This window comes from Rhinopithecus roxellana, chromosome 3 (genome assembly GCF_007565055.1).
Source record: "Rhinopithecus roxellana isolate Shanxi Qingling chromosome 3, ASM756505v1, whole genome shotgun sequence".
Lineage (NCBI taxonomy): Eukaryota > Metazoa > Chordata > Mammalia > Primates > Cercopithecidae > Rhinopithecus > Rhinopithecus roxellana.
Genome location: NC_044551.1, coordinates 12,152,136 through 12,179,420, shown reverse-complemented (window position 1 = coordinate 12,179,420; position 27,285 = coordinate 12,152,136). Strand labels below are relative to the sequence as shown.

At 34.9% G+C, this 27,285-nt stretch overlaps 1 protein-coding gene across 6 annotated transcripts in view; it reads left to right on the top strand.

Moving 5' to 3' along the window:
• The window catches only part of CDH12 (cadherin 12), a 1,165,810-nt gene that overhangs the window by 1,072,917 nt on the left and 65,608 nt on the right, over positions 1 to 27,285 (top strand). For all 6 annotated transcript variants that reach the window (XM_030927855.1, XM_030927854.1, XM_030927857.1 and 3 more), the window contains one exon: positions 12,429 to 12,616. In XM_030927855.1, the coding sequence (XP_030783715.1) occupies positions 12,429 to 12,616 (188 nt within the window). The remainder of the gene's footprint in view (positions 1 to 12,428; positions 12,617 to 27,285) is intronic.

The window sequence follows — 27,285 nt, the reverse complement described above, 5'->3', positions numbered from 1 at the left end:
AGATTTTTCAGTTAATGCACATTTACACTACCTGGAGTAAAAACAATGTATACCTAAATATTTAGACTATTGAGAAATAAATAAATAAACAAAGGACATATGATTTATGTATGCATAGAAGTGTGAAACAAATAAACTTGCAAAGACAAAAGGAAAAAAAATCATCAAAATGTGGCTTTAGATTGTCCCAGAAAGAATAATAGATTTTATACATAGAAATATGTGAAGTAGTAGACAAGTAAAACATTTTAGGTAAAAGCAGGAAAACAAGGATAACATAGAAAATATTTTTTTTACAATGCAGGAAATGACAGAAAATTTAAACCTTTGTGTCCATATGTGATATATGATGAATATTCACAAATCAAATTTGCAGATTGGTGAATGAGTTGTTATTGAAATAATTAGTTTTGACTAAAAGAAAGCAAAATATACATGGGAAGAGACCATTACCAAATTTCATCTTTTAGACTACTCTCCTCATGTTTCAGAAGAAAACTAGTGAGAAGTCAAACTTGTGAGTAAGGAAATATCCCCAGCTGACTTAAAATTTTCAATGTTTTTGGCTAGGCACAGTGACTCACACCTGTAATCCCAGCACTTTGGGAGGTCTATGCAGGTGGATCACCTGAGGCCAGGAGTTCGAGACCAGCCTGACCAATATGGTGAAACCTCATCTTTACTAAAAATACAAAATCAGCTGTGCCTGGTGGCAGGCGACTGTAGTCCCAGCTACTTGGGAGATTTAGACAGAAGAATTGCTTGAACCCAGGAGGTGGACATTGCAGTGAGATGAGATCCTATTACTGCGCTTCAGCCTGGGCAGCAGAGTGAGACTTCATCTCAAAAAATAAAAAATAAATTCCAATGGTTTTCAAGAGCTTATTTTATAAGGTGGTAAATTTATTTATAATTTAGGAAAAAACTTTTAGTGTTGTTTCTGGCATATTTTTATAAAGTTATTAGGCAGCATCACTGAGAATTTTTTATTTACTATATACCGTTAAATGCATCAGAAATTACATAGATAAAGACAACATAAACAAAGGTTTAAATATTCAATGGAGGTTTTAAGAGATATTAAATGTACTTCATGAAATATATAACAATGAAAAATTATTGATGCACTTGACATGTTGTGAACTCTTGCCAAAATCTCCAACATGTTTATTATTATGTAACAAGAATAGTGGTTATATAAATCACTTAAATTCAAAATACACATTTTGGAGAATCAGAAACCCCAATTATTCTGAAAATCATTAAGTAATATAAGTTGGTTTTGTTCCATAGTCTATTTGGAATTAGGTTGGTTGGAATTTCTAGTGCATTTGCTTAAAAAAATAATGTTGCAATGGACAATTAGTTTTGCAGGTATGTATTTATTAAACTTATAAGTAGTAGAACTATACTATTAAACATAGTATTTTGTATTTTAATGTTGTGGCTTTGTAAGAAGAAAGGAAGAATTGGAAAGACAGAAAGAGATGTAATAGGTTTTCCTTTCTTTCTTGGGTGCTGTAGCAGAATCATTTTATGTTTAGTGCCCCATCCCCTTCTAGAATCTTGTCACATCTCCTAATGCCACTTTTCTAGATGTTTTCATGGATTTTTCTCTCCAATCACTAAAAAGGGAAACTTTCCCCAAGTGTGCCCAATCCACTCAATCCTCAGTGAATTAAAATTTGCATCACTCAGTCTAGCTAAAATTAAAAATTCTGAATTACCTGAATTTTAAAATATCTTATGGATCAACCAAATATTGTATCCATTTGGTTGACTTTCAGGCAGCACAAGCAAGTCAACAGAAATAGGCAGACAAAATGAGGAACTATGTTTTCAATCAGGGATACTACTTGCTTGACCCACCTCATGGCCATTAGTCCCTAACTTGCTCATTTGTAGACTGACAGTAGGTTCTACCAGATCAACAGAACCAATTGTGCATGTTTCTTCTCAACTCTCTGTTTAAGACATCACAATAGTACTTTGATATAGACCATGGTGGGAACTCTTACACCACAGAAATGAACAGATCCTGAAAATTAGGGATTATACCTGTTTTTTCTCCCTATCCCAATATAGTTCTAAAATATTTACTAGGATATAACTGACTGGTTTACAGTAATAGTGGGTATCTCATAGTCTTGTTGTGAAGATAAAAATTAGTTAATAATGGAAATGTGCTTAGAAAAGTACCTGGAAAATAGAAAGCACTGTATAAGTGATGCTGTTACTAAGTGTCTATTCCACTTAAAGAGTAATTTCTATTTAAAATTTTCTTCCTTTCCTTCATGTTGACATGCATGGATTTTCTAAAAGGGTAATTTCCTGAGTATATGAAAGAAGAAAATGAGTTTTTACCTAGGAGTGATGGAAATGACCTCTCTATCCTCACTGTGCAGTATGGAAAAGACATCTCAGGCCAGGGGAGGAGAATAATTTGGGAAGACCAGTTAGCAGGCATCGGCAGTAACAGAAAAGAAGTGTGAGTTGTTTAGTCTGTGATGGTGGTGACCAGGGCCATTGTGAAAAATGGTAGCGTGTAAACAGATTTGAGTGATTTTCGGAGGTAAAATAATCAACAATAGCAATGGATTTGCTATAAGGAAGCAGATTCTAGCACTTTGGGAGGTCGAGGCGGGTGGATCACCTGAGGTCAGGAGTTTGAGACCAGCCTGACCAATATGGTGAAATCTTGTCTTTACTAAAAATACAAAATCAGCTGTGCCTGGTGGCAGCGACTGTAGTCCCAGCTACTTGGGAGGCTTAGACAGGAGAATTGCTTGAAACCAGGAGGCGGACAGGATTTCTACCCTGGAGAAGCAGAAATACTACTTGCTACGAGAGTGACTAGTAGGAGAATCTTCATCTAGGCATGGGAAGTCTATGATCTCATGTTTGAATATGTCAAAACTGAGACACCTTAGAGATATCCAAGTCATGTTTTGGAATAAGATGATATTCTGCCAAGTATAGTGTGAAATCTCAAAAGCTGAATATAGGTTGGAGTTAAAATAAAAAGGATGTTTAGCGTAATGATAGTAAATGAAGCAAAAGGAGGAGATGAAGTGACCTAGGAAAAGGAAAGACTGAGTAAACGTAGCTGGCAAAATCGGTTCTTGACCATGTTTGTAAAGTAGAACAGGAGGGAACTTAATAAATCCAGCTCTAAACTCAGAACAACGAAACAGAATCTCTTTGGATGGTCCCTGAGCTAGAGCATTTACAAAATTGTTTAACTTTCCAGATGATACCGAAATGCGATAAGTTTGAGAATCACTTATCCAGATCTTTTCTGAGAATTCCCACAAAGGAATCTGGCAAGGAGAGAGCTGCAAGGTAGGAGGAAACTATGATAGCAGAGTGCTAGAAAACCACAATTGTAGAGTCTCGGAAGAGATGTGCTTCAGAAAACAGGGAACAGCCAAGAGTGTTGGACACAGCTAAGAAATTGCCACTGGATTTTAGTGGCAAGGAATTCACTATATCTCAGGGGAAACGTTGCTACACAATGATGGCTTCAGTCAGCAGGGTAAGGCTGCTTGTGGAGTGGTTGTTAAGAAGGCATGGGTAACAGTGATTCTCTTGGAAAAGTTCTGTTGGAAAGGGAAAAGAAAATGGTGGGGGTAACTAGAATCAGATTTGGGACAAGGTGAAATTTTTGTTAAGATGCTCAAGTATGAGCAGTTTGTGTCTCATCGGGAATATCTCCATTGAGAAGAAAGTATTGAGTGCAGAGAAAACTGATTCTCTAAAAATAGTACAATGTGTACAAATTGCTGGAGCTTAAGAAGAAAAAGTGGAGATGAAGGACACTTCAATTGAAAGAATGCTTACAGCTATAACAAGAGGTTAATATTGAAGTATGCACTATAAAGCTAACACATAATAGATACTGTATAGCAGAGTATGGTCTTAGATCAGAATTTACAATGGAAATATCAGATGCTTTTAAGAATCTTGTAGCTTTCGGTCATAGTAGGGTATTTTGTTAGTCTTTTTTTTTTTTTCTTTTTTCTTTTTTGGGGTTTTTTTGGTTGTTTGTTTGTTTTGTTTTTTTCTGTGTGTGTGTGTGTTTTGAGATAGAGTCTCACTCTGTCCCCCGGGCTGGTGTGCAGTGGCATGATTTCACCTCACTGCAACATCTGCCTTCCTGGCACAAGTGATTATCCTGCCTCAGCTCCCAAGTAACTGGGATTATAGGCACACACTACCACACCTGGCTAATTTTTGTATTTTTAGTAGAGACAGACTTTCACCACGTTGACCAGGCTGGTCTCGAACTCCTGACCTCAGGTGATTGGCCCGTCTTGGCTTCCCAAAGTGCTGGGATTACAGACATGAGCCACTGTGCCCGGGCAATATTTTGTTAGTCTTTTAAAGCATGTTTTGTAGAGTGTGAAGTAGAGGGAAAATTATGTGCAGAGGATTTCTTTGGAGAAAGCCATGTGTAGTTTCTATCTACTAAAAGTGAGTGGTGGGATTGCCCTTCCTACTCCTCTCAAGTTTGATGAATAGGGCCTTCCATTCAGCTAAGATCAATAATAAACTCTAACATATTTTCCCAGAAAATGAGGGAAATTCCTGGACTGATATCTGTCTCGTGCTGAGGAAAGTTAAAATGTCCTAGAAACAGCAGAGAAAGGAAAAGAGAACAAGGTTGTGTTTGGGAAAGTAATTGTATGACAACAAAAGGAATGGCAAGAAATGAGTAAGCAGAAGGGAAAACCAACCCAGCATTATGCTAAGTCCTGACAAAGAGATTCTCCTTGAAGTGAGAATCTGCATGCGGATCGAGTCGCCAGAAATCTGGAGGCTGAGGTCATAGTCCATCAAAGGAGAGGCAATGCCATTGGTGTGGGAGCTGCTGCAAGAGAAACTTCCAAGAGCTGCCCCCAAATGCACTGTGCAACTCCAGAGAAGCAAAAACCACGTTATCAAGTAAGAACAGTCCAGTCTCCTAGCTTTGCTGCCTCCAGTGATAAGGTGAAAACACCCCAGGAAAGGAGATGATGAAGAAAAATTTTAAAAATTTGGACAGAGAACGCCTGCTAATCCAGACAGATCCCAACCCAATGTCCCATCTGCTGCTGGCTCTAATTGGCTTGGAGGTGGGTGGGGTGGCCAAAGGGAGAAGTCTTCATTTTGCATATGAATTGATGCACTAGTTAATGTCATTTATTGGAAATGTCTAACTTCCAAATCTAGGTTTTTAGAATTAAAGTGAACATAGGACTATTATTTAATAGTGAGAAGAAACATCATTTACTCACCATTGTTTTCTTCCAAGAAAAGACAAAGCATACTCCCACAGAAGAAAATCTAAAGGAACAGCGAGAGACAAATAAAAAAAGTTTGTATTATATCTTACATGTTGTGATTGTTCAAACTATGAGTCACACTGATGTGGGATCCTTTGAAGGTTGAGAAGCTGAGCAATCTCCTATGCAATATCATTTTTTTTTTTTTTTTTTTTTTTTTGTGAACTACAAGGCAAGGCCACCACCTGAGAAAGGAAGTAGTAAAGTGAGTAATTAAGCAGATATTTGAGAACAGTAGAGCAGTTCAAAACAGAAGTCACAGAGAACGGTAGTCAGTTACCTTTGCAAATCTGTGTGCTTTTTAAGCAATTTTGAAGGGGCATTCAAAGTTAATGATCATAATTTATAGTAATATCTAACTGCTTCTCTATGGCTTTCCTCAGTGAACCATCCCTCCTCCTTCAGAAAGAAGATAATTATCATCATCAAGAGTTAGGGTTTGCCAAATTGCAGCAACAAAAGGACATGGCCAAGCTATATAGGCTGTAGGTTAATTTACCAGAGGTGTTTCTGACATTAGAGTTGATAGGTCCTAGTGGGAGTTATTGAACAAACAAACTGGTAAGACTGGAAACTATGATCATATCACCTTTGTCAGATGGTTACTTCTCTTTGGAATGTTTTCTATTAGCTGACCTCACAGACCCCAACGTTACGTTGTCTCAGCTCAGATTCTCAGATTAAACATTGAATAAAATTGTGTAACTTTCCTTTAGAGCAATGGTGTTTCTCTAAAATTTTACTTTGTTTGTGTGATTGTTTAATTGACTTCTCTCCCACTAGACCATAAATGCCATCAAGAAGAACACTTGTCTTTTTGTTTGTGTTTTTCCTTGCCATTTCATGAAGGAGACCATTAAAAATCGTAGTTGAGTCAAATATCAATAATCTGAGATACAGGAAAATTCAGCAATTAATCTACTATGCAAAGATAATTTTTGAAAGACAATTTAATATCCAGCCTTAAATTTTTTTATTGCGTTTAGCTGCTCAGAACTAGAAAAAGTTCACAGGAATAAATTTCTCCTTGTTCGGAGACAAGAAATATTGCTATTGTTACAGAGAATTTATAAATCTTGATTCATTAATATGATGGATATTGTGTGCATGGCAATTCTTATTCATGTATATTGTTAGTTAAAATCTAGAATGGGCAATTAGAACATCTTAAAGGTGAAGTAATTTAACCAATCAAGTGAAGCTCTAGTACCAAATACTTGACACATAAAAACTACGTCCATCTGGCCGCGCGCAGTGGCTCACGCCTGTAATCCAGGCACTTTGGGAGGCTGAGAGGGGCTAATCATGAGGTCAGGAGATCGAGACCATCCTGGCTAACACGGTGAAACCCTGTCTCTACTAACACCACCAAAAAATTAGCCGGGCGAGGTGGCGGGCGCCTGTAGTCCAGCTGCTCGGGAGGCTGAGGCAGGAGAACTGGCGTGAACCCGGGAGGCGGAGCTTGCAGTGAGCTGAGATCCGACCACTGCACTCCAGCCTGGGCGACAGAGCGAGCCTCCGTCTCAAAAAAAAAAAAAAAAAAAAAAAAAAAAAAAAAGTCCATCCTAGCCTCATCCTGGGAATGAGCTGCAGTGGATGTTTCTGTTATTATTGAGAGATTCCATTCACCGTATGTTTAGTATGCTTGACTAAAATCCAGCTTGAATCCAGCTTTGTTAGCAGGATAGTTCTTCCTAGTGGACAATATTTCTATTACTTTAATTTGGGCTTATTGAAAATATATCCTCAGGCTCTTGAGGAAATAGAGGGCATAAAATGTTCTTCCACCACCAAAACATTTTTTTCTTCCTGAATCCTCCAATTTTCAAGATATGGGAAAATATTTCAATTAAAATTAAAACGACTTTTTAGAACTCTTTTAAGATCTTTCTTTCATCTTCACACCTCTATAGACAGTTTCCTATTGGCTATTGCCATTCTGATAGGAAAAATTATAATACATATAGACTATACAAATATTATTATAAAGTTAACTGGTAATGATAGATAATACTGAATGAGTTTCATACACTTTTGTATAAGTGACTTTCAAAAGCAAATCTGTAAGGTAGATATTGTTACACTAATTTTACAGATCAGGAAAAGAGAGAGATTTTAAAAGATCAGGAAAACAGGAATATTTAAAATATTTTGCCCAAGGTCACAGAGCTATAGGTACACAATTTCTATAAAGTTCCTTTTTACTCACACAATATGCTGTTTACTTGTATTTCCTTTTCGTGTTGTTTAAGTAAGGTGAAATAATTCTGTGTGATATATATTTAAGACATTAAAAAAATTGATACAACACAATTTTATTTCTAAGCCATTAAAAGGTAAATCACTTTCACACAAAAAATATGCAGGATCATTTGAACAATCTAATGGTTGAATTCAATTACTGAATCAATAGTTCAGTGCTATATATAATTTTTTGAAGTTTAAATTGAAATGTAATATTTCAAATCATAGTCTATTTAGTGTCAAATGTATGTTTTTGAGTTTTTGAAAATGTTTAACATTTTCATCAATTTGAAATAATTTGTTCTTAAGCCCTCCAATATTTCTAGTATTCTTGTGTTATTAAATATGAATTATATTTGCATTAGTTACTTGTATTTAGGTAACTCATTTGCAGCTGAACATCAACTTCTTTTTTTTAGTAACTTTAGAATTATTGTTACATAAAGATAAAATAAAATGTATTTCAAAAATGAGTTTGTAATGGATTATTTTATCTTCTTTTTAACTTGCTACTGGTATTATTGAATGCTGTGGTATTTTTAAAGTCATTCATTCACTTAATATATTTGTTTAGGTCCTATAATCTTTATTTTTAAGTAAAGATCTTCATTTATATTTTGTCAAGTAAATATATTTATTTTGGTGTTTTCATCAGTATCTGGAAATTTCCTGCAATAAACAAAAAAGGAAGGTAAATGTATTTTACATCCTTTTTTTTTAAGTAGCAATGCATGTCCTCTACCCTGCAACCCACAGTTTAAGTCCTAATCAGTATCTTTTCAAATGATGTAGTTACTGAGAGGATACTTACGTAGCTTATAACTACCTGATTTTTTTTTCTACTCTTGGAACTAACAGGGAATGTTATATTTAAGAATTTGATCATTATAATTAATTCACTGCATGCCATTTCCTCCTTCTCCATGGGAAAATGGAGATTTTGGTGAAGCATAATATGTATATTTGATGAATAGGTAAATATATATTTTTATCGACTGTGGACAATCTCTTGTCACCTGTTTTATTTCTCAATTCTTGTGGTACAGGTAGTGCCATTAAGATGTTTCATATGCATCAAAAGTAGGACGCCTAAAAGACGATGGCGGTGTAATTACACAGTACATCATGAACAATCCAACTTTGGCACAGCTGAAGATTACTTCACAGTTTTGAATTAATCTGAATGACCTCAGTTTTATTGCTGTTGAGATTCTAGAAATGATAAAATGTCCAGTCATTGGAAATAAACCGACAGAACCTACACAATCCGACATGACAAACGCATAGTTTCTCTGACTTGTTCCATATTCTGCAGACTTTATTACCAGCTGTAATATTTTATTAAGAAACACTTGTCTTAATAAACGTGACTTCCACCTTACTAAAATGTATGTCTGCTATGTAAAGAGTAGAAAATCCATTGCTCTGTATATTTGCATTTCACATGCACTAAAACTTAACGCACACAAAAATGTAAGTGGTGAATTATTGCTTTACTTTTATTTTATCTTAATTTTGAGGGCACGCATGCTAGTGGAATGCTAGTAAATCAATCATTATTGGACAATGCTATTATTTCAGTTTATCACAAGTTTTTCAATGCCATTTGTTGGCATTCTCTATGCTGACAACTTAAAACAAAACACCCTATTTCACTTACATTGATAGAATACTACAAAGAATAGCTGTCTTTACATTTATTGTTACTAGCCTCATAAAGTGTTCTTTTATAAAACATAAAGTTCATATCTCAGCATATTGTCTTGAAAAGGGGGATCTTTCATCTGCAGTTTGAATTATCCAGTGCCCTTTGGAATACCTTTCAGTGCTTTAATTTTCCCCCCCACCTCCCACCCATATTGGAGGATCTCAACTGTGACTAAACTCTTCACCTTCACTAACCATAATCACTTAGAGAGGACTCCAGGCTCTATCATTTTCACCGATGTGTAATTCCCTTAACTTTTACTTTTAACCATTCAAATGTAAATGTAAAGCTAACTCATAAACCTAACATGCAACTTGAATTGGCTCTCATTGAATGGATTGGATGGAATAAGCTGAAATGTCCCCAGCCCTTTAAGTGAGATGCCCATGAGTTCTTAACATTCCCATACTACTCCGCTCCTTATGACTCTAGCTGTTTCACCCTTACCACCCCCAGGGCTGGCCACATTTGAAGTTTGAAATCCACTATATTCGACGGCTCCCTGTCTCTCTGAACACTTGTTCAGCTATTTCCTGGATGATGTTTAGCCCTAAGTTTCCTACTAAAAGTCCTGATCAAGAAGGATTTCTAGTACACTATTCAACATAGACCTCCATTTCTCTCTTTTATTAGAAAAAAATTTTAGACTTTTTCTAACACTCCTTTATGAGCCATGAGTTTGGGCTATGACCAATCATACTGTGAGTTCAAAGCTTTTGATGTTCCTTCAGATTCTTCATCACAATCACACAACAAGACGCAAAAGGTACAAACACAGTTTCTGATAAGTCGTATTTTCATTTAACGGGCATTTAAGAAAAAAAAAAAGAAAAGAAAATGAAAAATTACTCACACATTCTGTGCCTTGTCCTTTTTCTGGGGAATTTGTCCTTAAGTTTAGTACAACTGTAAAAACTTTGTCACGTGCTTTCTTGCCTCATTAAACAGAAGTTCAGGGACCCTCATATTTCCTATTATTTCAGGAGTGCCTCACTAGGATCAGGTTTTAATTTATCTATTAAGAAATACTTACACCCTAAGAAAGTAGTTCCAAAAGCCGTGTAATTAAGTCTATTTGAAATCGGATAGATTCTTCTTGAATATCTGGTTTTATCCTTCTGGTAGAAAATAGGAATGCCATGTAACCCATTCATTTGTTTTTCTTCTATGATTTGATTGCCTCAAGTTCAGTCACTGCTTTAAGTTCAGCAAACATTAAGTATCCCTAAATGACAGTTACTATGTTAAGTGCTTAAGAAATAAATAAAACAATAATCCTAGCCTATGAGAAGTTCCTACTTTGATCAATTAATATGACTTTTCTTAACTGAGATTTCTTCATAATATCTATGTAACACTTTAGCATTGTGACTTTGAGGGAGTTTTTTGTTGTTGTTGTTGTTAGGTCTATAATTTTTTTTTTATCTATTTAAACTTTTAAGTGCATTTTTTAGAAAGACCCCTCATATCCTCTTTGAAGGCAGATATACTATGAATTAACTAAGCTGATTATTTAAATATAATTCTTATGGACCACTGTAAAGTATCATTTTGTCTTGTATGTAAAATAAACAAATTTTAGTTGAGTATATAGCTATCTTGAGACCAAATCACATATACGTTCCATGGAGATAATATGTTGGACTTAAATACGGCTGGTCTGCATATGTAAGACACATGGTAGATATCATTTTCTGGGGGAAGGAGGGAAGATGGGAGATTTAAATGTTGCCCACACTAATGAAATTACCAAGTTTTGAAACTGATTGTGAAAGAACCATAGGACCTCAAAAATAATTAGAAATCAAAAATATCCAGCATATAAACAGAACCAAAGACAAGAACCACATGATAAAAAAAAAAAAAAAGAAATCAAAAATAAAATATCTGGCAGAATCTCTACAAGATGTGATTTTTTCTCACACTTTCCTGGGGAAAATAACTGTAATATTGTAATATGATTTTTTAATTAACTTCTATGCAACAGACATTTTTAGTATCTTCTTAATTTATTTTCCACAAAAGTAACTAAAATTCCAAAATGAATGAATCACCACAGTTGATTTACCCATGGGAAAGAGCCATTCTAAATCCAGTAAGAGAAACTGAAAGTGGAACTCCAATATCAAAATGGAAACTTTAGATATTTATGTTTAGTTTTGTTTTTTAATTTTTATTTTCTCTCATTTCCTTTCCTTACTTTAATTTGAACAGACTGTTGTTAAACCCATTAATATTTGCTTTAATGAAGTATCAGTAAAAGAGCATGCTTTTTACATCTTTCTTGTGTGTCAGACCTTTAAAAATTCTACAAAACCTTAAAATCATGTCTATGTTTTTTTTTTGCAGAGTATTACAATTTTCCATGATTCTGACATGTTTTATCTATGTTTTGCTGATTCAGTATAAATTTCATTACAATATGAATGCTCCACCTGGTGGTAAAAATAAGCATTTTACTTTTTTTTCTTTCTTAATGCTATTAAAAAACTTCAGGAGATAGAACTTTATGATTGAAAATATCAGTAAAAGTATATAGAAGGTTGACAAGTTAAAATTTACTAAATATAAGCTGAATTTTAGTCTATAATATACTATATTTCAATCTATCATCTACTAGAATTTTGGTTAACTATACAGATTATCATTTTACAGGTTATTTTTAGTTTAATGATGTATACTTATTGAAGTCATTAATTTTAGGAAATATGACCTCAACTTTCTCTATCTATCTATCTATCTATCTATCTATCTATCTATCTATCTATCTTCTCTAACTTTTCATCTATGTCTTGCAATCTGTAGTATTAGTACTAATTAATTTCATGAATAGTCCCACCCTCCCATTTGACATGTGGTACACTTTTATGCCATATAAGTGTGTAAAACAAGTCCTGCTAATAATTTTACTTTAGCATTCTCTACTATTTATAATGCCCAATTAAAATTCTAGAGCAGCACATATTGAAGAGAAAAGTGAAGTTATTACTCCTAATCATAATCCTAAACGTGACAGCAAATTGCCTTTTCATTTTGCACTACAATTTTCTAAATGTGATTTACTTTCAGTAGACTCTATTTTTCAAGCCTTGTAATCTTACTATATCTCTTACTAACCCCACTGTCAATTTGAATTTTATATGTCTTATCAGGCATCTTCCACCTGAAAGTTCCTGAGTCTTCCCCTATTGGCTCAGCTATTGGAAGAATAAGAGCTGTGGATCCTGATTTTGGACAAAATGCAGAAATTGAATACAATATTGTTCCAGGAGATGGGGGAAATTTGTTTGACATCGTCACAGATGAGGATACACAAGAGGGAGTCATCAAATTGAAAAAGGTATATAGACAAATGTTTGGACAGTTGACTACTAAATAATAATTAAAGAAGATAAAAAATAAGTGTTGAAAATGACAAGTAATTGTAATTTTCCTTCAATTAGCAATAGAGTTGACCCTTGAACAATGTGGGAGTTAAGGGTACTAATAGTCCATGCAGTCAAAAATCTGCATATATCTTTTGGATCCTTCAAAATTTCAGTACTAATATATTACTCTTGACCAGAAGCTTTACCAATCACATAAACATTTGACACATATTTTGTATGTTATACATAGTATATACTGTATACTGTATTCTTTTTTTTTTTTTTTTTTTTTTTTTGAGATGGAGTCGCAATCTTGTCACCCAGGCTGGAGTGCAGTGGTGCAATGTTGGCTCACTGTAACCTCTGCATCCTGGTTTCAAGGGATTCTCCTGCCTCAGACTCCTGAGTAGCTGGGATTACAGATATGCACCACCACATCCGGCTAGTTTTTGTATTTTTAGTAGAGATGGGATTTCACCATGTTGGTCAGGCTGGTCTCAAACTCCTGACCTCGTGATCCACCTGCCTCAGCCTCCGAAAGTGCTGGGATTACAGGCCTAAGCCACCACACCTGGTCGTATATACTGTATTCTTACAATAAAGTAAGCTAGGGACGAGAAAATGTTATTAAGAAAATCATAAGGAAAAGGAAATATATTTACTTTTGTTAAGTGTTAGTAGATCATCATAAAGGTCTTCATCCTCATCATCTTCACATTGCTGAGGAGAAGGAGGAGGAGAAGGGGCTGGTATTGCTGTCTCTGGGATAGCAGAGGCAGCGGCAGAGGAAAATCTACATATAAGTGGCCCTGCACAGTCCAAACCTGTGTTGCTCAAGAGTCAACTGTATTTTAAACTAAAAAAAAAAAAAAAAAAGAAGACCTAGTGATGCTGAGTATTTACTTCTATAGGTGCTATTATTTTGTGATTCAACTATTATATATTTTATGTTGAACAATTAGACCTGATAATTTGATTATGTCATTTAAAAAGATTCTTACTGAAGTTTAATTGTAACCTAATTTTTTATTACTATACATATAAATATTATTTTAAAAACAAGATCAAGAAGTAACTCGAACCCCACCAGCCTTGATACTGAGCCTTTTTATGGCTCTTCTGAAGATATAAATATCTAATTCACCACAATGTTGGTTGATATCACAGTGGAGGCATACTGATGTGTGTAAGCTCTAATCCCCTGAGAAGTAGAAGAAATGTGAAAGGCCAGTAATGGACGTGAGAGAGTTATACAGAGGAAAGTGAAAAAGAATTACCAATACACAGACAGAGAGAAAGACAGACTGTGCTGGGAAGCTGTTTAGTGATGGCGTATGGACTAGAGCCAAAGAGGGTTGCAGAAGGCAAAGTTAGTTGAAATATCAGGAAGAAATCATTCTTTACAGTGTATGTAGTTTTGTCTTTTGTTGGGTGGTGACATGCAGGAGTCTGTTAATGTGAGAAAGAAAAATTATAATGGCATTTAAAGTGTGCAGCTTTCTTCCGTAATAATAAGGCAAATTATAGAAATTTCCAACAAAGTAAAGGCAGAAAAGCGAAGCTCATTTAATTTAGCCTTTTCCTCCTCTTCTACAAAACACACTCTATTTTGAAGAATTTTGGAGAATACACCCCAAACTGCAGTATACAATACTCATTTGCTCATTGTAATTATTTTGACCAGAATAAATATTTTGCATTCAGTTCCATTAATCAGCATGCCCCTCCCATATTTGCTCAGGAACTCTGAATTTTAACAAGAAAGCAATATATATGATAATGAAAATACTCTGAAAAAGAAACACATTTTTCAAATAGATTATCATATTTTTATTTCTACTATTATGCATAAATTATGCTTAGTCTAGAAATTAATTTAATTTCTAGATCCCACATGATCCCACTATATTAAATTAAGCATTTATGCTAAATTTGCAAAGTACTCTTAGAAAAATATGTCAAATTCTTATCCAGTTTACTCCCTTATCATTATTTAGTTTTTCTCTTTTTCTTTTAATCCCAAATCAATGTAAAGTCTTCTCACTTAATTTTTTCCCTAAGAAGGTCTCCAACAAAGAAATCACATTTAAAGAGGTTACAAACATCTATTCAAATGGAACAAATAAAAATCATTAATAATATAAAAAATATTTTAAATTAAGAAGTCATAATATTTAAATATAAAATTAAGTATACTTCCAAAGTAAAATTAAAGTACAAAAGATTCAATTCTAGATATACATTATATATATTTATGTCTATGTACTTGTTTATATTTAACTATTATAACTAAATTTTATATTCACACAGTTTTATGTTTATATCATCATTTTTATTTACACATATTTACCATCTATACCAATAAGTAATCAATGTCTAGGTGTCAATCTAGAAAAATGTATGTCATTCTTATTTTTAACACAATTTGAAAAGGTGTGGTTTAATAATAGTTCGTTATCTTATTATATCAAAACATATTAATATTAATCTTTGAAAGTAATCATTCAGTTATATAAGTTCAACTATCATGAAAGCAATAAGAACATATCTGCCTTTTTCATTATGAAAGATCTACAGAGAATGAGTCATGTTATTTATTTTTTGTCTTTATTGTGTTTTATTTAGAATTTTTATACTTCTTAACTGTATTAAAATTGAAATATGCAAAATTATATAACACTTTTATTAAAATAGATTTAGATAGGGTAGATAATCTTGAAAGTATATCTGCAAATAAAAAAGCACACACACACACTCTTCTCTTTTCTCTTGTGGTGGATTAATCATTGTTGTCCATTTTACTGGCCTGAAATTCATTATCTAAATAAAGCTCAATGTTCATAACTTTCACTACTTCATTCAACAGGTATTTTGGAAGCAGTCACTGTTTTCCAGACTCCCCTATGGAGATAGGGCAGTGAACTCAACAGACACACTCCCTGCACTCAAACAGTTTCCATTCAACTGAGGACGTCAGAAGATAAACAAATTAGAAATCACTTTCATTAGAAATCACTTTCAGCAGCGATGAATTCAAGCTCGAAAGACTTAAAGCAGGGTGAAGGGGTACAAGGCATGTGGAGGGTGGAGAGTATCTTACAGTGAGGTGAAAAATTAAAAAAGGCTTCTCTATTAGAAGGGAATATGAGCAAAAACCTGACCATGTGGTATTTGGGGGATGTGAGTTCCTAAAAGTTTGAGCAGCAATTTCAAAATCTCTGAATTGGGAGTGTACTAGGCAAGAAGGCCAGTGAAGCTGGAGTGCAGTGAAGGAAGAGGCCCTCAGCCAGAGATGAAGGGCTCGCCAGGGAGAGCCTTGTAGATCAGGCAAAGGTGTTGAATTATTAACAGATCATGATATAGAGAGCCCAAGTTGAGTGTAGATCTAGATCACCTTTACTCTTTTTTTTTTTTTTTTTTTTTTTTTGATATGGAGTTTTGTTCTTGTTGCCCAGGTTGGAGTGCAATGGAGGGATCTCGGCTCACTACAACCTCTGTCTCCTGGGTTCAAGTGATTCTCCTGCCTCAGTCTCCCGAGTAGCTGGGATTACAGGTGCCTGCCAACATGCCTGGTTAATTTTTTGTATGTTTAATAGAGATGGGGTTTCACTATGTTGGTCAGGCTGGTCTTGAACTCCTGACCTAAGAGATCCACCTGCCTTGGCCTCCCAAAGTGCTGGGATTACAGGCATGAGCCACCATGCCCGGCCTCACCTTACTCTTGTAGACCCAGGTGACTCTGGTTGTCTGAAGACAATAATAACTAGGAAATAATGAGAGCAATAGCTCGGTTAAGAGACCATAGAAGTGAGCCAGGAAACTGATAGAAATGTGGAACGTGATGGTATAGTGACAGAGATGGTGAGAGATTGTGAGATTCTAAATAAATTTTAAAGTAACAGCCAAAACATATTTGTATAAATATTATCATCATCCAGTAAATTACACCAAGCATTTGAGGACTTCACAGCTTAATAAAACACATGGATTTTCTTTTGGTGTGTAATTTACTTTCATCTCTAAATATGGATCCACTAGAGGCAATCCCCTACACTAACTTAGTGTTCTATTAGAAAGAAAATTGTAAACTGTACCCCACATCTATTGAATCTTTAAAAAATAATTCAGGAGGACATTTTTGTAATGAAACGTAAAAACTATCCACCTATCTATTGTATATATTGTATTGTGTATTGTGTTTGTACACACACATGCACATAGATACGTCACTCAATTAAACATGACAGTACAACTTCACAAAAATATGAGAAAATATCTCATTGAATAAAGTCCATTAAAATTCAAAATCAATTGAAACAACTACAATTTTTAAAATACAGACTGTTTTGGGTAAAGACTGTAAAATAGTACTATACTTAAGCATATATTCAATAAGTTCTCAGAAAACTTTATCTTGGCAGCTATCATTAGTAATCCTTAAAGAATTAGGTGTATCTCAATAATTGTGAATGTAAACGTCAACAGTAGTGTTGCAGATCCAGAATGATCTTAAATTATTTGTTAAGATTTCCCTTTCAATATTGCAATACAAGAATTCTGACATAAAATCAGATTCACACAGAAATTACATTTTAAGTATACTAAATGCATTTAGAAAGTCCCAAATATATATTCTACATTTGAATATGTAGTCCTTTTTTAAACACCAGTTATTAAATTTTTTAGCTAACAGATTCTGAGCTGCAATAGAGGAATGAGGCACGATATGCTTTGTTTTCAGAGTTTTTCTCTTTTTAACGCACTTAAGAATACATTAAAATGCTAATGATCTGAAGTACATATTGTTATTATTGTTTTATCTTCAAAATCGTTTATTTGCTTCTCTCTTACTGTTTTCTCCTCTATTTCCTATATAGAGGGAGGGCTTAAGGAAACAAAAATGATGATCAGGTTTACATGAACTGAAAAGACTGAAGAAAGGCATTTTTATTTATTTTATTAACCTTAACTTTGATTCATTTTATGAGCGCTGTGACAGAATGCCATTTCACTGTGACACTTTGAATTCAGAGGAACATTATGAAGTTTTATAAATTGCTCCAAGGCATAAGACATTGGTAAAACAAAACAAAACAAAACAAAATAAAAACTGCCTTTATTCCACCCTCACATCCTACTACTCTGAGAAAACTACAAAAAAAAAAAAAAAAAAAAAAAAAAAAAAAAACTTGTCCTATACGGTGTTAAGTATTATAGCAATGAAACACTAATAAAACCAGAATAAAGTTTTTTTAAAAAATTCAAATTGTCTCGAAATTAAGAGCTACATTTACAATGACAGAATAAGAGTTTCTAAATTCAATGGCTTCATTCTTAGTGAAAACCTAAATGAAATTTGTGTTTAGTCACTAGTGTTTTTTTGCTACTAAATAAATGGGAATAATATACTTCTTATACATAAATATGAATAATAAGTTACATGAATTAAAAGTTTTCAACGACTCAAAATCTAAATATGGTTATAGAAGCACTTGAATTTTCTTCAAAGTGATTGCAAAATTTAAGTGATTAAAATAATTAAGTGGATACTTAAGTTATCCAAAATAATAATTTAATATCCTGTATAATTTTTCGAAACAGTTCTCTACCATTCCTACAAAAGTTTCTCTTGGAAACTGTTTAAAATGAAGAGTGGTGAACTGATTTCCTATTTATTTTTTAAAAAGTAAAGCTTTATTGGAATTGAAAACACTGTTCACCATTTTGATGTTACTTGGCAATATTAGTTTATTTCAAATTAACGTAACTGTGTGATCACATCAAATCCAAAGCAGAATTTTTCTTTTTCCCTAAAAACATATGAGATAAATGATATTGCTCTTCACAAGGAGCCTTTTAACAAATAGGCTAAGGTGCCCATTGGTCCCACTGGGCATGTATACTTTATATTTACCCGATAATCAGTATAACTCCTTTTCTTTTTTCGCTCTTAACAAATGACTGAGTTCATGTCATATGATTTGGTAGCATAGCACCATCATGTGGTTAATTTTTGAATAACTCTTAAGAACAAAATGCTAATAAAATTTGGAATATTTTAGATAGCCAAACATATATGCTTCAGTTTAAGTTTAAAATACTGCTATTTTTAGCCACACTAATGTACCTAATTAAAGAAAAAACACGTAAACGCCACTGTTTCTGTAAGTGTTCTGTTTCTGCTTTTCTAAATATTTGTCTTCACCTTCTTTTGTAATACCTTGCCTAGTTTCCCTAAACAGTCTCATCAACTGTAACTTAGCCCCAAACCAACATAACCACTGCAGATTTTTCTGTAGTCTTGTAGACAGTTCTAACTGCACATGCCATAGACTTTTCAAACTCACTGCCTAAAGCTGAGTTTTCCTTTGCTCCCAACAAAAGTCTGCCTACTCATGTTTTCTCCTTTCCAGTTTCTGAAAGCAAAAATCTATGATTTTTCTAATGCCATTTCCATTCCTATTGATGTCCCCTTGCCAAATAGGGCACAAAGGCTGGTTGCTGATTTTTCCAGAGCTCAGGTTAAAATTTTCCTTTCTCCACCTATGAATTTGCCATACAACCCTCTTCTTGACTCCTTTTTGGCACTGCAATGGCTATTCTCCCAGGCTCACACATTATTTTCCTCCAACAAATCTTGTTATTCAAGGGGGAATGAAAGAAACCTATTTAGATATTTAGATAGAAACCTGTTCATCTTACTTAAATCCTTTTCTGGTCCCATTGATAGAAAGATAAAAATCAAGGAGTGCATTTTCTATTACTATCTTCTGCACACACACACATATACATGCATGCTCACACGCACAAGCTACATTCCAAGTACACCAAATTCATTGCAATGTCTACCAGTGGTATTGTGGTTCTGCTCCTTCTGCATAGAACTCCCTGTCCTATGTCAGTATATTCATGAATTCTTATACATTCTTTAACATTTTTCTTCCTTACCTCTCAACAAAGGCTTCCTACAGTCCCTCAGGCAAAGTTGATCACTCCTTAATTCTGTCCCCAAATATCAACGTTTCTGTCAAAGCATCTATGATACTTACATGGCTCTCATATTTAAAATACAACTGATTCTCCTACTCTATTTTAAGCCCCTGGAGGCACTTTTCCATATCTGTGTTTATTTTCCCATCAGTAAAGAAATGTCTGAAATATATAAGATATTTAAAATTGTTGTCAACTAAAAGAATAAATATCCTCTGTTGCTTTACTGTTTTCATTTCTGATACATTATTTTTCTTTTTATTCACATAGTATGTAAAGTTTGGAATGTTTTGCAAAGTATTTAGAAAAATATGTTTTACTGATTCTACTAATAGGAAACCTGAAGCTCAAAGAAGGAAGATAATTTTTCAAAGTCACACAGCTTGCTGTAAGTCATAGTATATGTTTAGAAAGAGCATACTTCCAATTATTGTGTACAACAATACATGTTAGAGAAGATAACAGGCCTCCCCCGATATTCATGATTTATATTATATGAGTATATGACACATATATTTTATTTTAGCATTTATAATATATGATGAAACCCTCTGTAATTTTTGAGGGAAAATATCACTAAAAACCTATGTCTAGAAGCACTAGAGTTTCTTGTAATTCTTTTTTGTTTTGTTTTGTTTGTTTTTTGTTTATCTTGGTTACTAAATTTATTCCAAAAATTAACGCTAAAATACAGGTATTACTGTAATGACTAAGATTCCTAAGATAATTTGTTAAAATTATGAAAATTTTGCAGTGTTGCAAAACACTAAAGTATAGTAATAACTTGTCCACAGAAAAATTAAGTGCATTTCTAATAAATAGTTTTGTTACAAATATTTTTAAAGATAAGTTATATAAAATGGATGTTTCTTCATTTAAATATTTTTGTTTACAAACACTTTTTGTCTAGTAATTCTACCTTTCTTATAAGCTTATATATTTTTAATTTTCTAACAAATGGTGTTGAGACTTTGTCCAAACTAAAATCTACGTTTTAAAATTTACTGCATTTCATTGTTTTCCCTTTGTTATAGAGACATTCTCACCTGATATAGTGGAAACTTTTGTTCATCAAGTACAAGCTTTTTTATATAAAGTATTGAGTTGCAACCTTTTGTAAATGATGATGAGATATGCATAAACTCTCCCACATCTCTTCCCAGACAAGAATTGACTACTATATTGATCATAAAACTAAGTTTTAGCAAACCTGCTTTTTCATTAAAATGATGCCTCTTCTGAACATCTTATCTTTATTGTTCAGCCTGGTGTAATAAACCTATTTATAAGAGCTTGCTCCTAGTGTCTGTGCATCCTGGTTCAGCCTGGTATAAATCTGTTTTCTAACTGCTTGTCTTAGAAAAAATCTAGTCTGTTTCTGATGAGCCAACATCCTCAAATCATTTGCGTTCATTGACAGTATTCCTTCCCATTGCCTATTAAGACCTACTAGATAATTGAGCGTGTAGAGCTTTATCACTCAAGGATATATTTTCCTAAAAGTGATGGCTTTCCTGTGTTGGTAAAAATAACATAGGCTTACTATAAAAATTGAAGTAATACAGAAGAGTAAAAAGTAAAGAGGGACAAAACCACGACTACAGTGAGTCATAATATGGTATAACTGGTTCCTTTGCTAGGGTCTTTTGGGCAGACATCAAGGTGTGATTGGAGCTATGATCCAATCTGAGTCTTGGAGTCTTTTGTAACCTTACTGGTTCCTAGCAGAGCCAGTTCCTTGTGGTTGTTTGTTTTGTGTTGTCATTGTATGTGTGTTTGTTTTGTTTTGTTTTGTTTTTGTGGTAGTTGCTACTTCCAGGTGGCTCTTATGACAATTTTGTTAGCTCTTGCCAAATATCAGGTTTCAGTTCCCACAGGCACCCCTTGAGCACCTGCCACATAATCTCCTACAATGACAAATTTACATCTTATAAGGCAGGACAAAAAGCATCGGCATCACCCCTTTCTTTTAAGAGGTCTCCTGGTTAGGTTACACCTCTCAAGTAAAATCTCTCTCAATTAACTCAATGTCAAGTGATTAGGGACTCGAATTATATCTACACAACTTATGTTGCCATAAAACTTAACAAGTTTATGTGAGTGAGATGTCATTTAATTTACAGGCCTCTCACATAATCAATGGCAGAGTCATTGCACACGGAGTATAGGTCACTGGGGGCAGGAATATTGGGAGCATCTTAGAATTCTGCCTGCTGCAGCTATCATTTTCTCAAATTCCTCAAAATATCTATAACCACAGCTATCCATTTCCACTCAACATTATCTGGAAGCATGAGGAGCCCTGGAAGAGCCCAGGCAGCTATTCTCTTAGAATTTATGTCCAAAATTGCTTATTTCCCTTTGAAATGAGAAAATCCTTTGGCACTTAACATTTAATTTAGTTTTTTGTGACCTGGGCTTCAGCAAAGTAAGAACAGAGAAAGTGGTGCTGTAATAGCCCAATGGGCTCTTCTTGCCCATTGCACAGACAAAACCAATTTACTGAGACCATGGGACTGCAATAAAGAGCTTACCTGACACTAGGCTAGCCATGTGGAAGACACAGTTGTTCCTCAGATCGGCCCAGAGGTTAAGGTTTTTCAAGGATAGTTTGATGGGTAAGGGACTAGCAAATGGGTGCTGCTGATTGGTTGGGGATGACATCATAAGGGTGTAAAATATAGTCCCCCCGTGCTGAGTCCATCTCTGGGCAGGGAGCCATAGGACGCCTTGAGTCATATGCCACAAATCTGGGTGGGGTTAGAGTGAAAAACATGTCAAAAGACCAATCTTAGATTCTGTAATCATGATGTTATCTGTAAAGGCAATTAGGGAAGTTACAAATCTCATGACCTCTGTTCACATGATTCCTGCGCAGTAAGAAATTATAGAAACTACCTATGTTTTAGCAGAATTCAGGCCACTGTCATAATCCTAATCTTATGGCCTTTCTTTAGTTTTGTAAACGTGGTTTTGGCCCAGGAACAAGGAGGGGATCAGTTATAAGGAGGGGATCAGTTATTATCATCCTTGGTTCAAAGTTAAAGTATAAACTAAATTCCATGGTTAGCTTGGGCTATGCCAAGGAATGAGCAAAGATTGCCAGGCTGTGAGGCTCGAAGCAAGATGACGTCTGCCATGCTAGACTTCCCTCACTGTCATCGTCTTTGCAAAGGTGTTTTCAGTGTGGGAGGCATAGGCTCTTGGGCCACAAAAGGTTTGCTGAAAAATTACTGACATGAGGCAGATTGATTACTAGGAGAAAAGGCAAATAAATTATTTAACATGTATGCACAGGCGCCTTCAGAATGAAGACCCAATTTTCCAATAAGTTACAGAATCTAATTACCATCTCAAGGTTACAGAAAGAATGGTGGCCCAAAGCACGGACAAAATCAGGTTGTCTTGGTAAATCAGGTTTAGTGGCAAGAAAGGTTATGAGAGGGAGAAAGGAAGAGGCTTGGTTAGCAAAGCCACTTGTTATGTAAATGAAACCTCGCTCAGAGAAAATAAGTGATAATTATTTATTTTCAGACTTTTAAAACTGTCAGGCTCTCAGTGGCTTCTAGGTCTGGGAAAGGCGTAGAAAAGACCTGCCTACATTAATGGGAATTCTTTACAGATGCAATTTTTCTTCCACAAAAGACAGCTTTGCAAGGCCACTTATAGTTCCTGGCCCTGTGGCAGACATTTCAAAATACATCAGAGAAATACATTTGGGGGTAAAATATTTTTTACTTCCTTCAGTGGCAAAAAACAAAGAAGTAAAATTCCCCCCTTCCCCAATTCCTCCGTTGAATCTCTGGAGAGCAACTGAGTATATCATATTTTACTTCTCTATAGTTCTGGTTCTTACTGCACAATTCGATAAGATGAATTGTTTCCTGAACATTCTGGTGCCACTAATCTTCCCTTATAGAAACAACCTAAAGAGAAAGAAGCTGCTCAACTAAATTCTCTTTCGTCAATCATTTCTTCCCCTTGGAAAGATTCATAACCATTAAATAGGCTCCAAGCAGTGCCACAAAGTTTTCTGTTTATTGTGCAAGAGATAAATTAGTTCAACTTCACAATAATGTATGTCTATTGTAGAATATGATTCATTTTCTAGCACTGAAAGGAATCCTATTTATTCTATATTTATTTCAAATGCTGGGATTTTTATTGATTGTGAAACTAAAGTTCATTCCCCACAAAAATGGAAGGTAGTCAGTCAGATGTGTAGGTGAAGTCAATTAGAGAGGGATCACTGCTGATTCTCTTTGCCCTTTCTGAGCTATATACCATTTTGTAAAGTGGGATTCCCTAAAGGTCGGGGTCACAAAGAACTAAGTCCACCTAGGAGACTATGGTGGCCTTTCTCTTACAATATTCTTTAGTTCTTTGATCACTACAGGCTATAAGTTTTCAGTTGCAAAAATCTGTATGTACAGAAGGATTCTTTTATCTCACTCTATCTCCCTGACAACCAGATATTTGCCTGCTGTGATAGGTCAGAGGTTCTTAAAAGGCATGGAATACATCTCATCTCTTTTAAAGGTTTCAAAATTCCCCTTTCTTGTCTGGCTTGAAAAGCAGTTACCAGTAGAGAGTCAAGATTATCCAGATAACAGTAGTGTGTAATCAAGTAGGGAAAAAATATTAAGATCTTATCTGGAAAGAATTTGCCAGATCATATAGGTAATCAGAAATATTTCAACATATGAGGAAATAGGGAGATGGGGAATGATTGGTAGTAACGTTTACATTCTAAGATAGAAGCTAATTTTTGCCTAAAAAAAGGGAGTTAGTATGAGCCAGATCAGCTCAATTTGCTTTCTAGGCAAAAGGAACCCTAAGGTGATAAAAATCAAAGTATTCTTATACTACAAGTTAACAATATCTATCATAGACAACTTACATTGTTTAACACTTATAGAGCATTTAGAGTTTGGAAAAACAGAAAATATATTTTTATACGTTCCTTAATTTGAATTAGCTAGTGCACGCTTCTATCTTACACATCATTCTCTCTCTGACATCTTCTAACATATTCAATTTCTCTTAAACACATGTAATTATAGAGAACTTGGTACTTCTTCAAACTCATTCATTAAGCAAGATGGCAATATTCTTTAATTTGTTGAATGAATTGAAAGGCAAGTCTTATTTATGTTTTCATTTTCCCATCCTTACAGTATGCATCGCAAGCCTTGCCACCTCGTAAAACATCTACGTGTGTGTGTGTGTATATGTGTGTTTAAATTCACTGTAGAATGATTTTATTTATTAGAGGATTTCTCCTTTTTCTAACCTAAAGTTACCCTTGTTAATAACTCAAATTACTATTAATTCACCACTCAGAGGCATAAAGAATAATCCTAAGTAATATCAACATAATGGCCCTTCAAGTATTTGAAAATGTGTGTCTTTACCTGCCTTGATCCTCTTCATTCCATCTAAACACACTCAGTAATTGTAGTGGTTTCTTATTTTTGGCTTTGGTAATATTTTATCATTCTAGTCTTGCAACAAGTTGTCTTTTCTTGAGTCTGATTTCTTTAACAAAACACAGTATTCAAGCTTTAGGCTGATCAAAGGAGCATCACTGGGCGATCCTCTCTCTTTTTTTCAGATATAACATTTCTAGACATCTGCATCACCCGTTTCTTTTAAGGGGTCACACCTCTCAAGTAAAATATCTTTTAATTAACTCAATGTCAAGTGATTAGGGACTCGAATTATATCTGCACAACTTATGTTGCCATAAAACTTAATAAGTTTATGTGAGTGAGATGTCATTTAATTTACAGGCCTCTCACACAATCAATGGCAGAGTCATTGCACACAGAGTATAGGTCATTGGGGGCAGGAATATTGGGAGCATCTTAGAATTCTGCCTGCTGCAGCTATCATTTTTTTCAAATTCCTCAAAATATCTATAACCATAGCTATCCATTTCCACTCAACATTATCTGGAAGCATGAGGAGCCCTGGAAGAGCCCAGGCAGCTATTCTCTTAGAATTTATGTCCAAAATTGCTTATTTCCCTTTGAAATGAGAAAATCCTTTGACACTTAACATTTCATTTGGTTTTTTGTGACCTGGACTTCAGCAAAGTAAGAACAGAGAAAGTGGTGCTGTAATAGCCCAGTGGGCTCTTCTTGCCCATTGCACAGACAAAACCGATTCACTGAGACCACGGGACTGCGATAAAGAGCTTACCTGACACTAGGCTAGCCATGTGGAAGACAAGTTGTTACTCAGATCAGTCTCCCTGAAGGCCCAGAGGTTAAGGTTTTTGAAGGTTTGGTGGGTAAGGGACTAGCAAATGGGTGCTACTGATTGGTTGGGGATGACATCATAAGGGTGTAAAATATAGTCCCCCCGTGCTGAGTCCATCTCTGGGCAGGGAGCCATAGGACTCTTTGAGTCATATGCCACAAATCTGGGTGGGGTTAGAGTGAAAAACACCTCAAAAGACCAATCTTAGATTCTGCAATCGTGATGTTATCTGTAGGGGCAATTAGGAAAGTTACAAATCTTGTGACCTCTGATCACATGATTCTTGAGCTGTAAGAGATTATAGAAATTACCTATGTTTTAGTAGAATTCAGGCCACTGTCATAATCCTAATCTTATGGCCTTTCTTTAGTTTTGTAAATGTGGTTTTGGCCCAGGAACAAGGAGGAGATCAGTTATAGGGAGGGACTATCATCATCCTTGGTTCAAAGTTAAAGTATAAAGTAATCAAAGGCCATATGATCAACCATCGCATCTTATGCATACTATTCTTTGCTTATATAGGTATTAAGAGAAATCAAAATTTCTAACAGGGGAAACATGAAAATGGAAGGAGATCAATATTATAAGTTAACAGGTATGAGGTGAGTAAATTAAAATACAGAAAGGTAAAAAGAAAGCATTGATTACAAAGCAGGTAAATACATGAATAAAAATATGATAAATAAAAGGAAAACCTATAGGGAATTAATAAATATAGTTCCTGGCCAGGCGCGGTGGCTCAAGCCTGTAATCCCAGCACTTTGGGAGGCCGAGACGGGCGGATCACAAGGGTCAGGAGATCGAGACCATCCTGGCTAACACGGTGAAACCCCGTCTCTACTAAAAACTACAAAAAACTAGCCGGGCGAGGTGGCGGCGCCTGTAGTCCCAGCTACCCGGGAGGCTGAGGCAGGAGAATGGCGTGAACCCGGGAGGCGGAGCTTGCAGTGAGCTGAGATCCGGACACAGCACTCCAGCCTGGGTGACAGAGCAAGACTCCGTCTCCAAAAAAAAAAAAAAAAAAAAAAAATATATATATATATATATATATAGTTCCTGCTGCATAAAAAAGTACGGTGATGGAGAATGATGTCACATTCAAGTGCAATTGTTGTTTTGTTATAATAAATTCCATGAAATTGTGAGAGTTTTTGAAGATTTAAAAGTAATTTTTTTTCATTTTTGTTCCTCAGAGGAAATGCATAAAACAATCATATCTTAGAAGGAGAAAAATATCCTTCCTTTAATTTCCCCAGGTGTACTACAGTAAAGGAACAGGTACTGATACTGCAATTAGCAACTCATTGGAGTCAGACTTCAGGGAATTCCTTTAGAAAACAGAAATTTTTAAAGGTCCTAGAAAATCACTATGTTAATGTTAAATTCG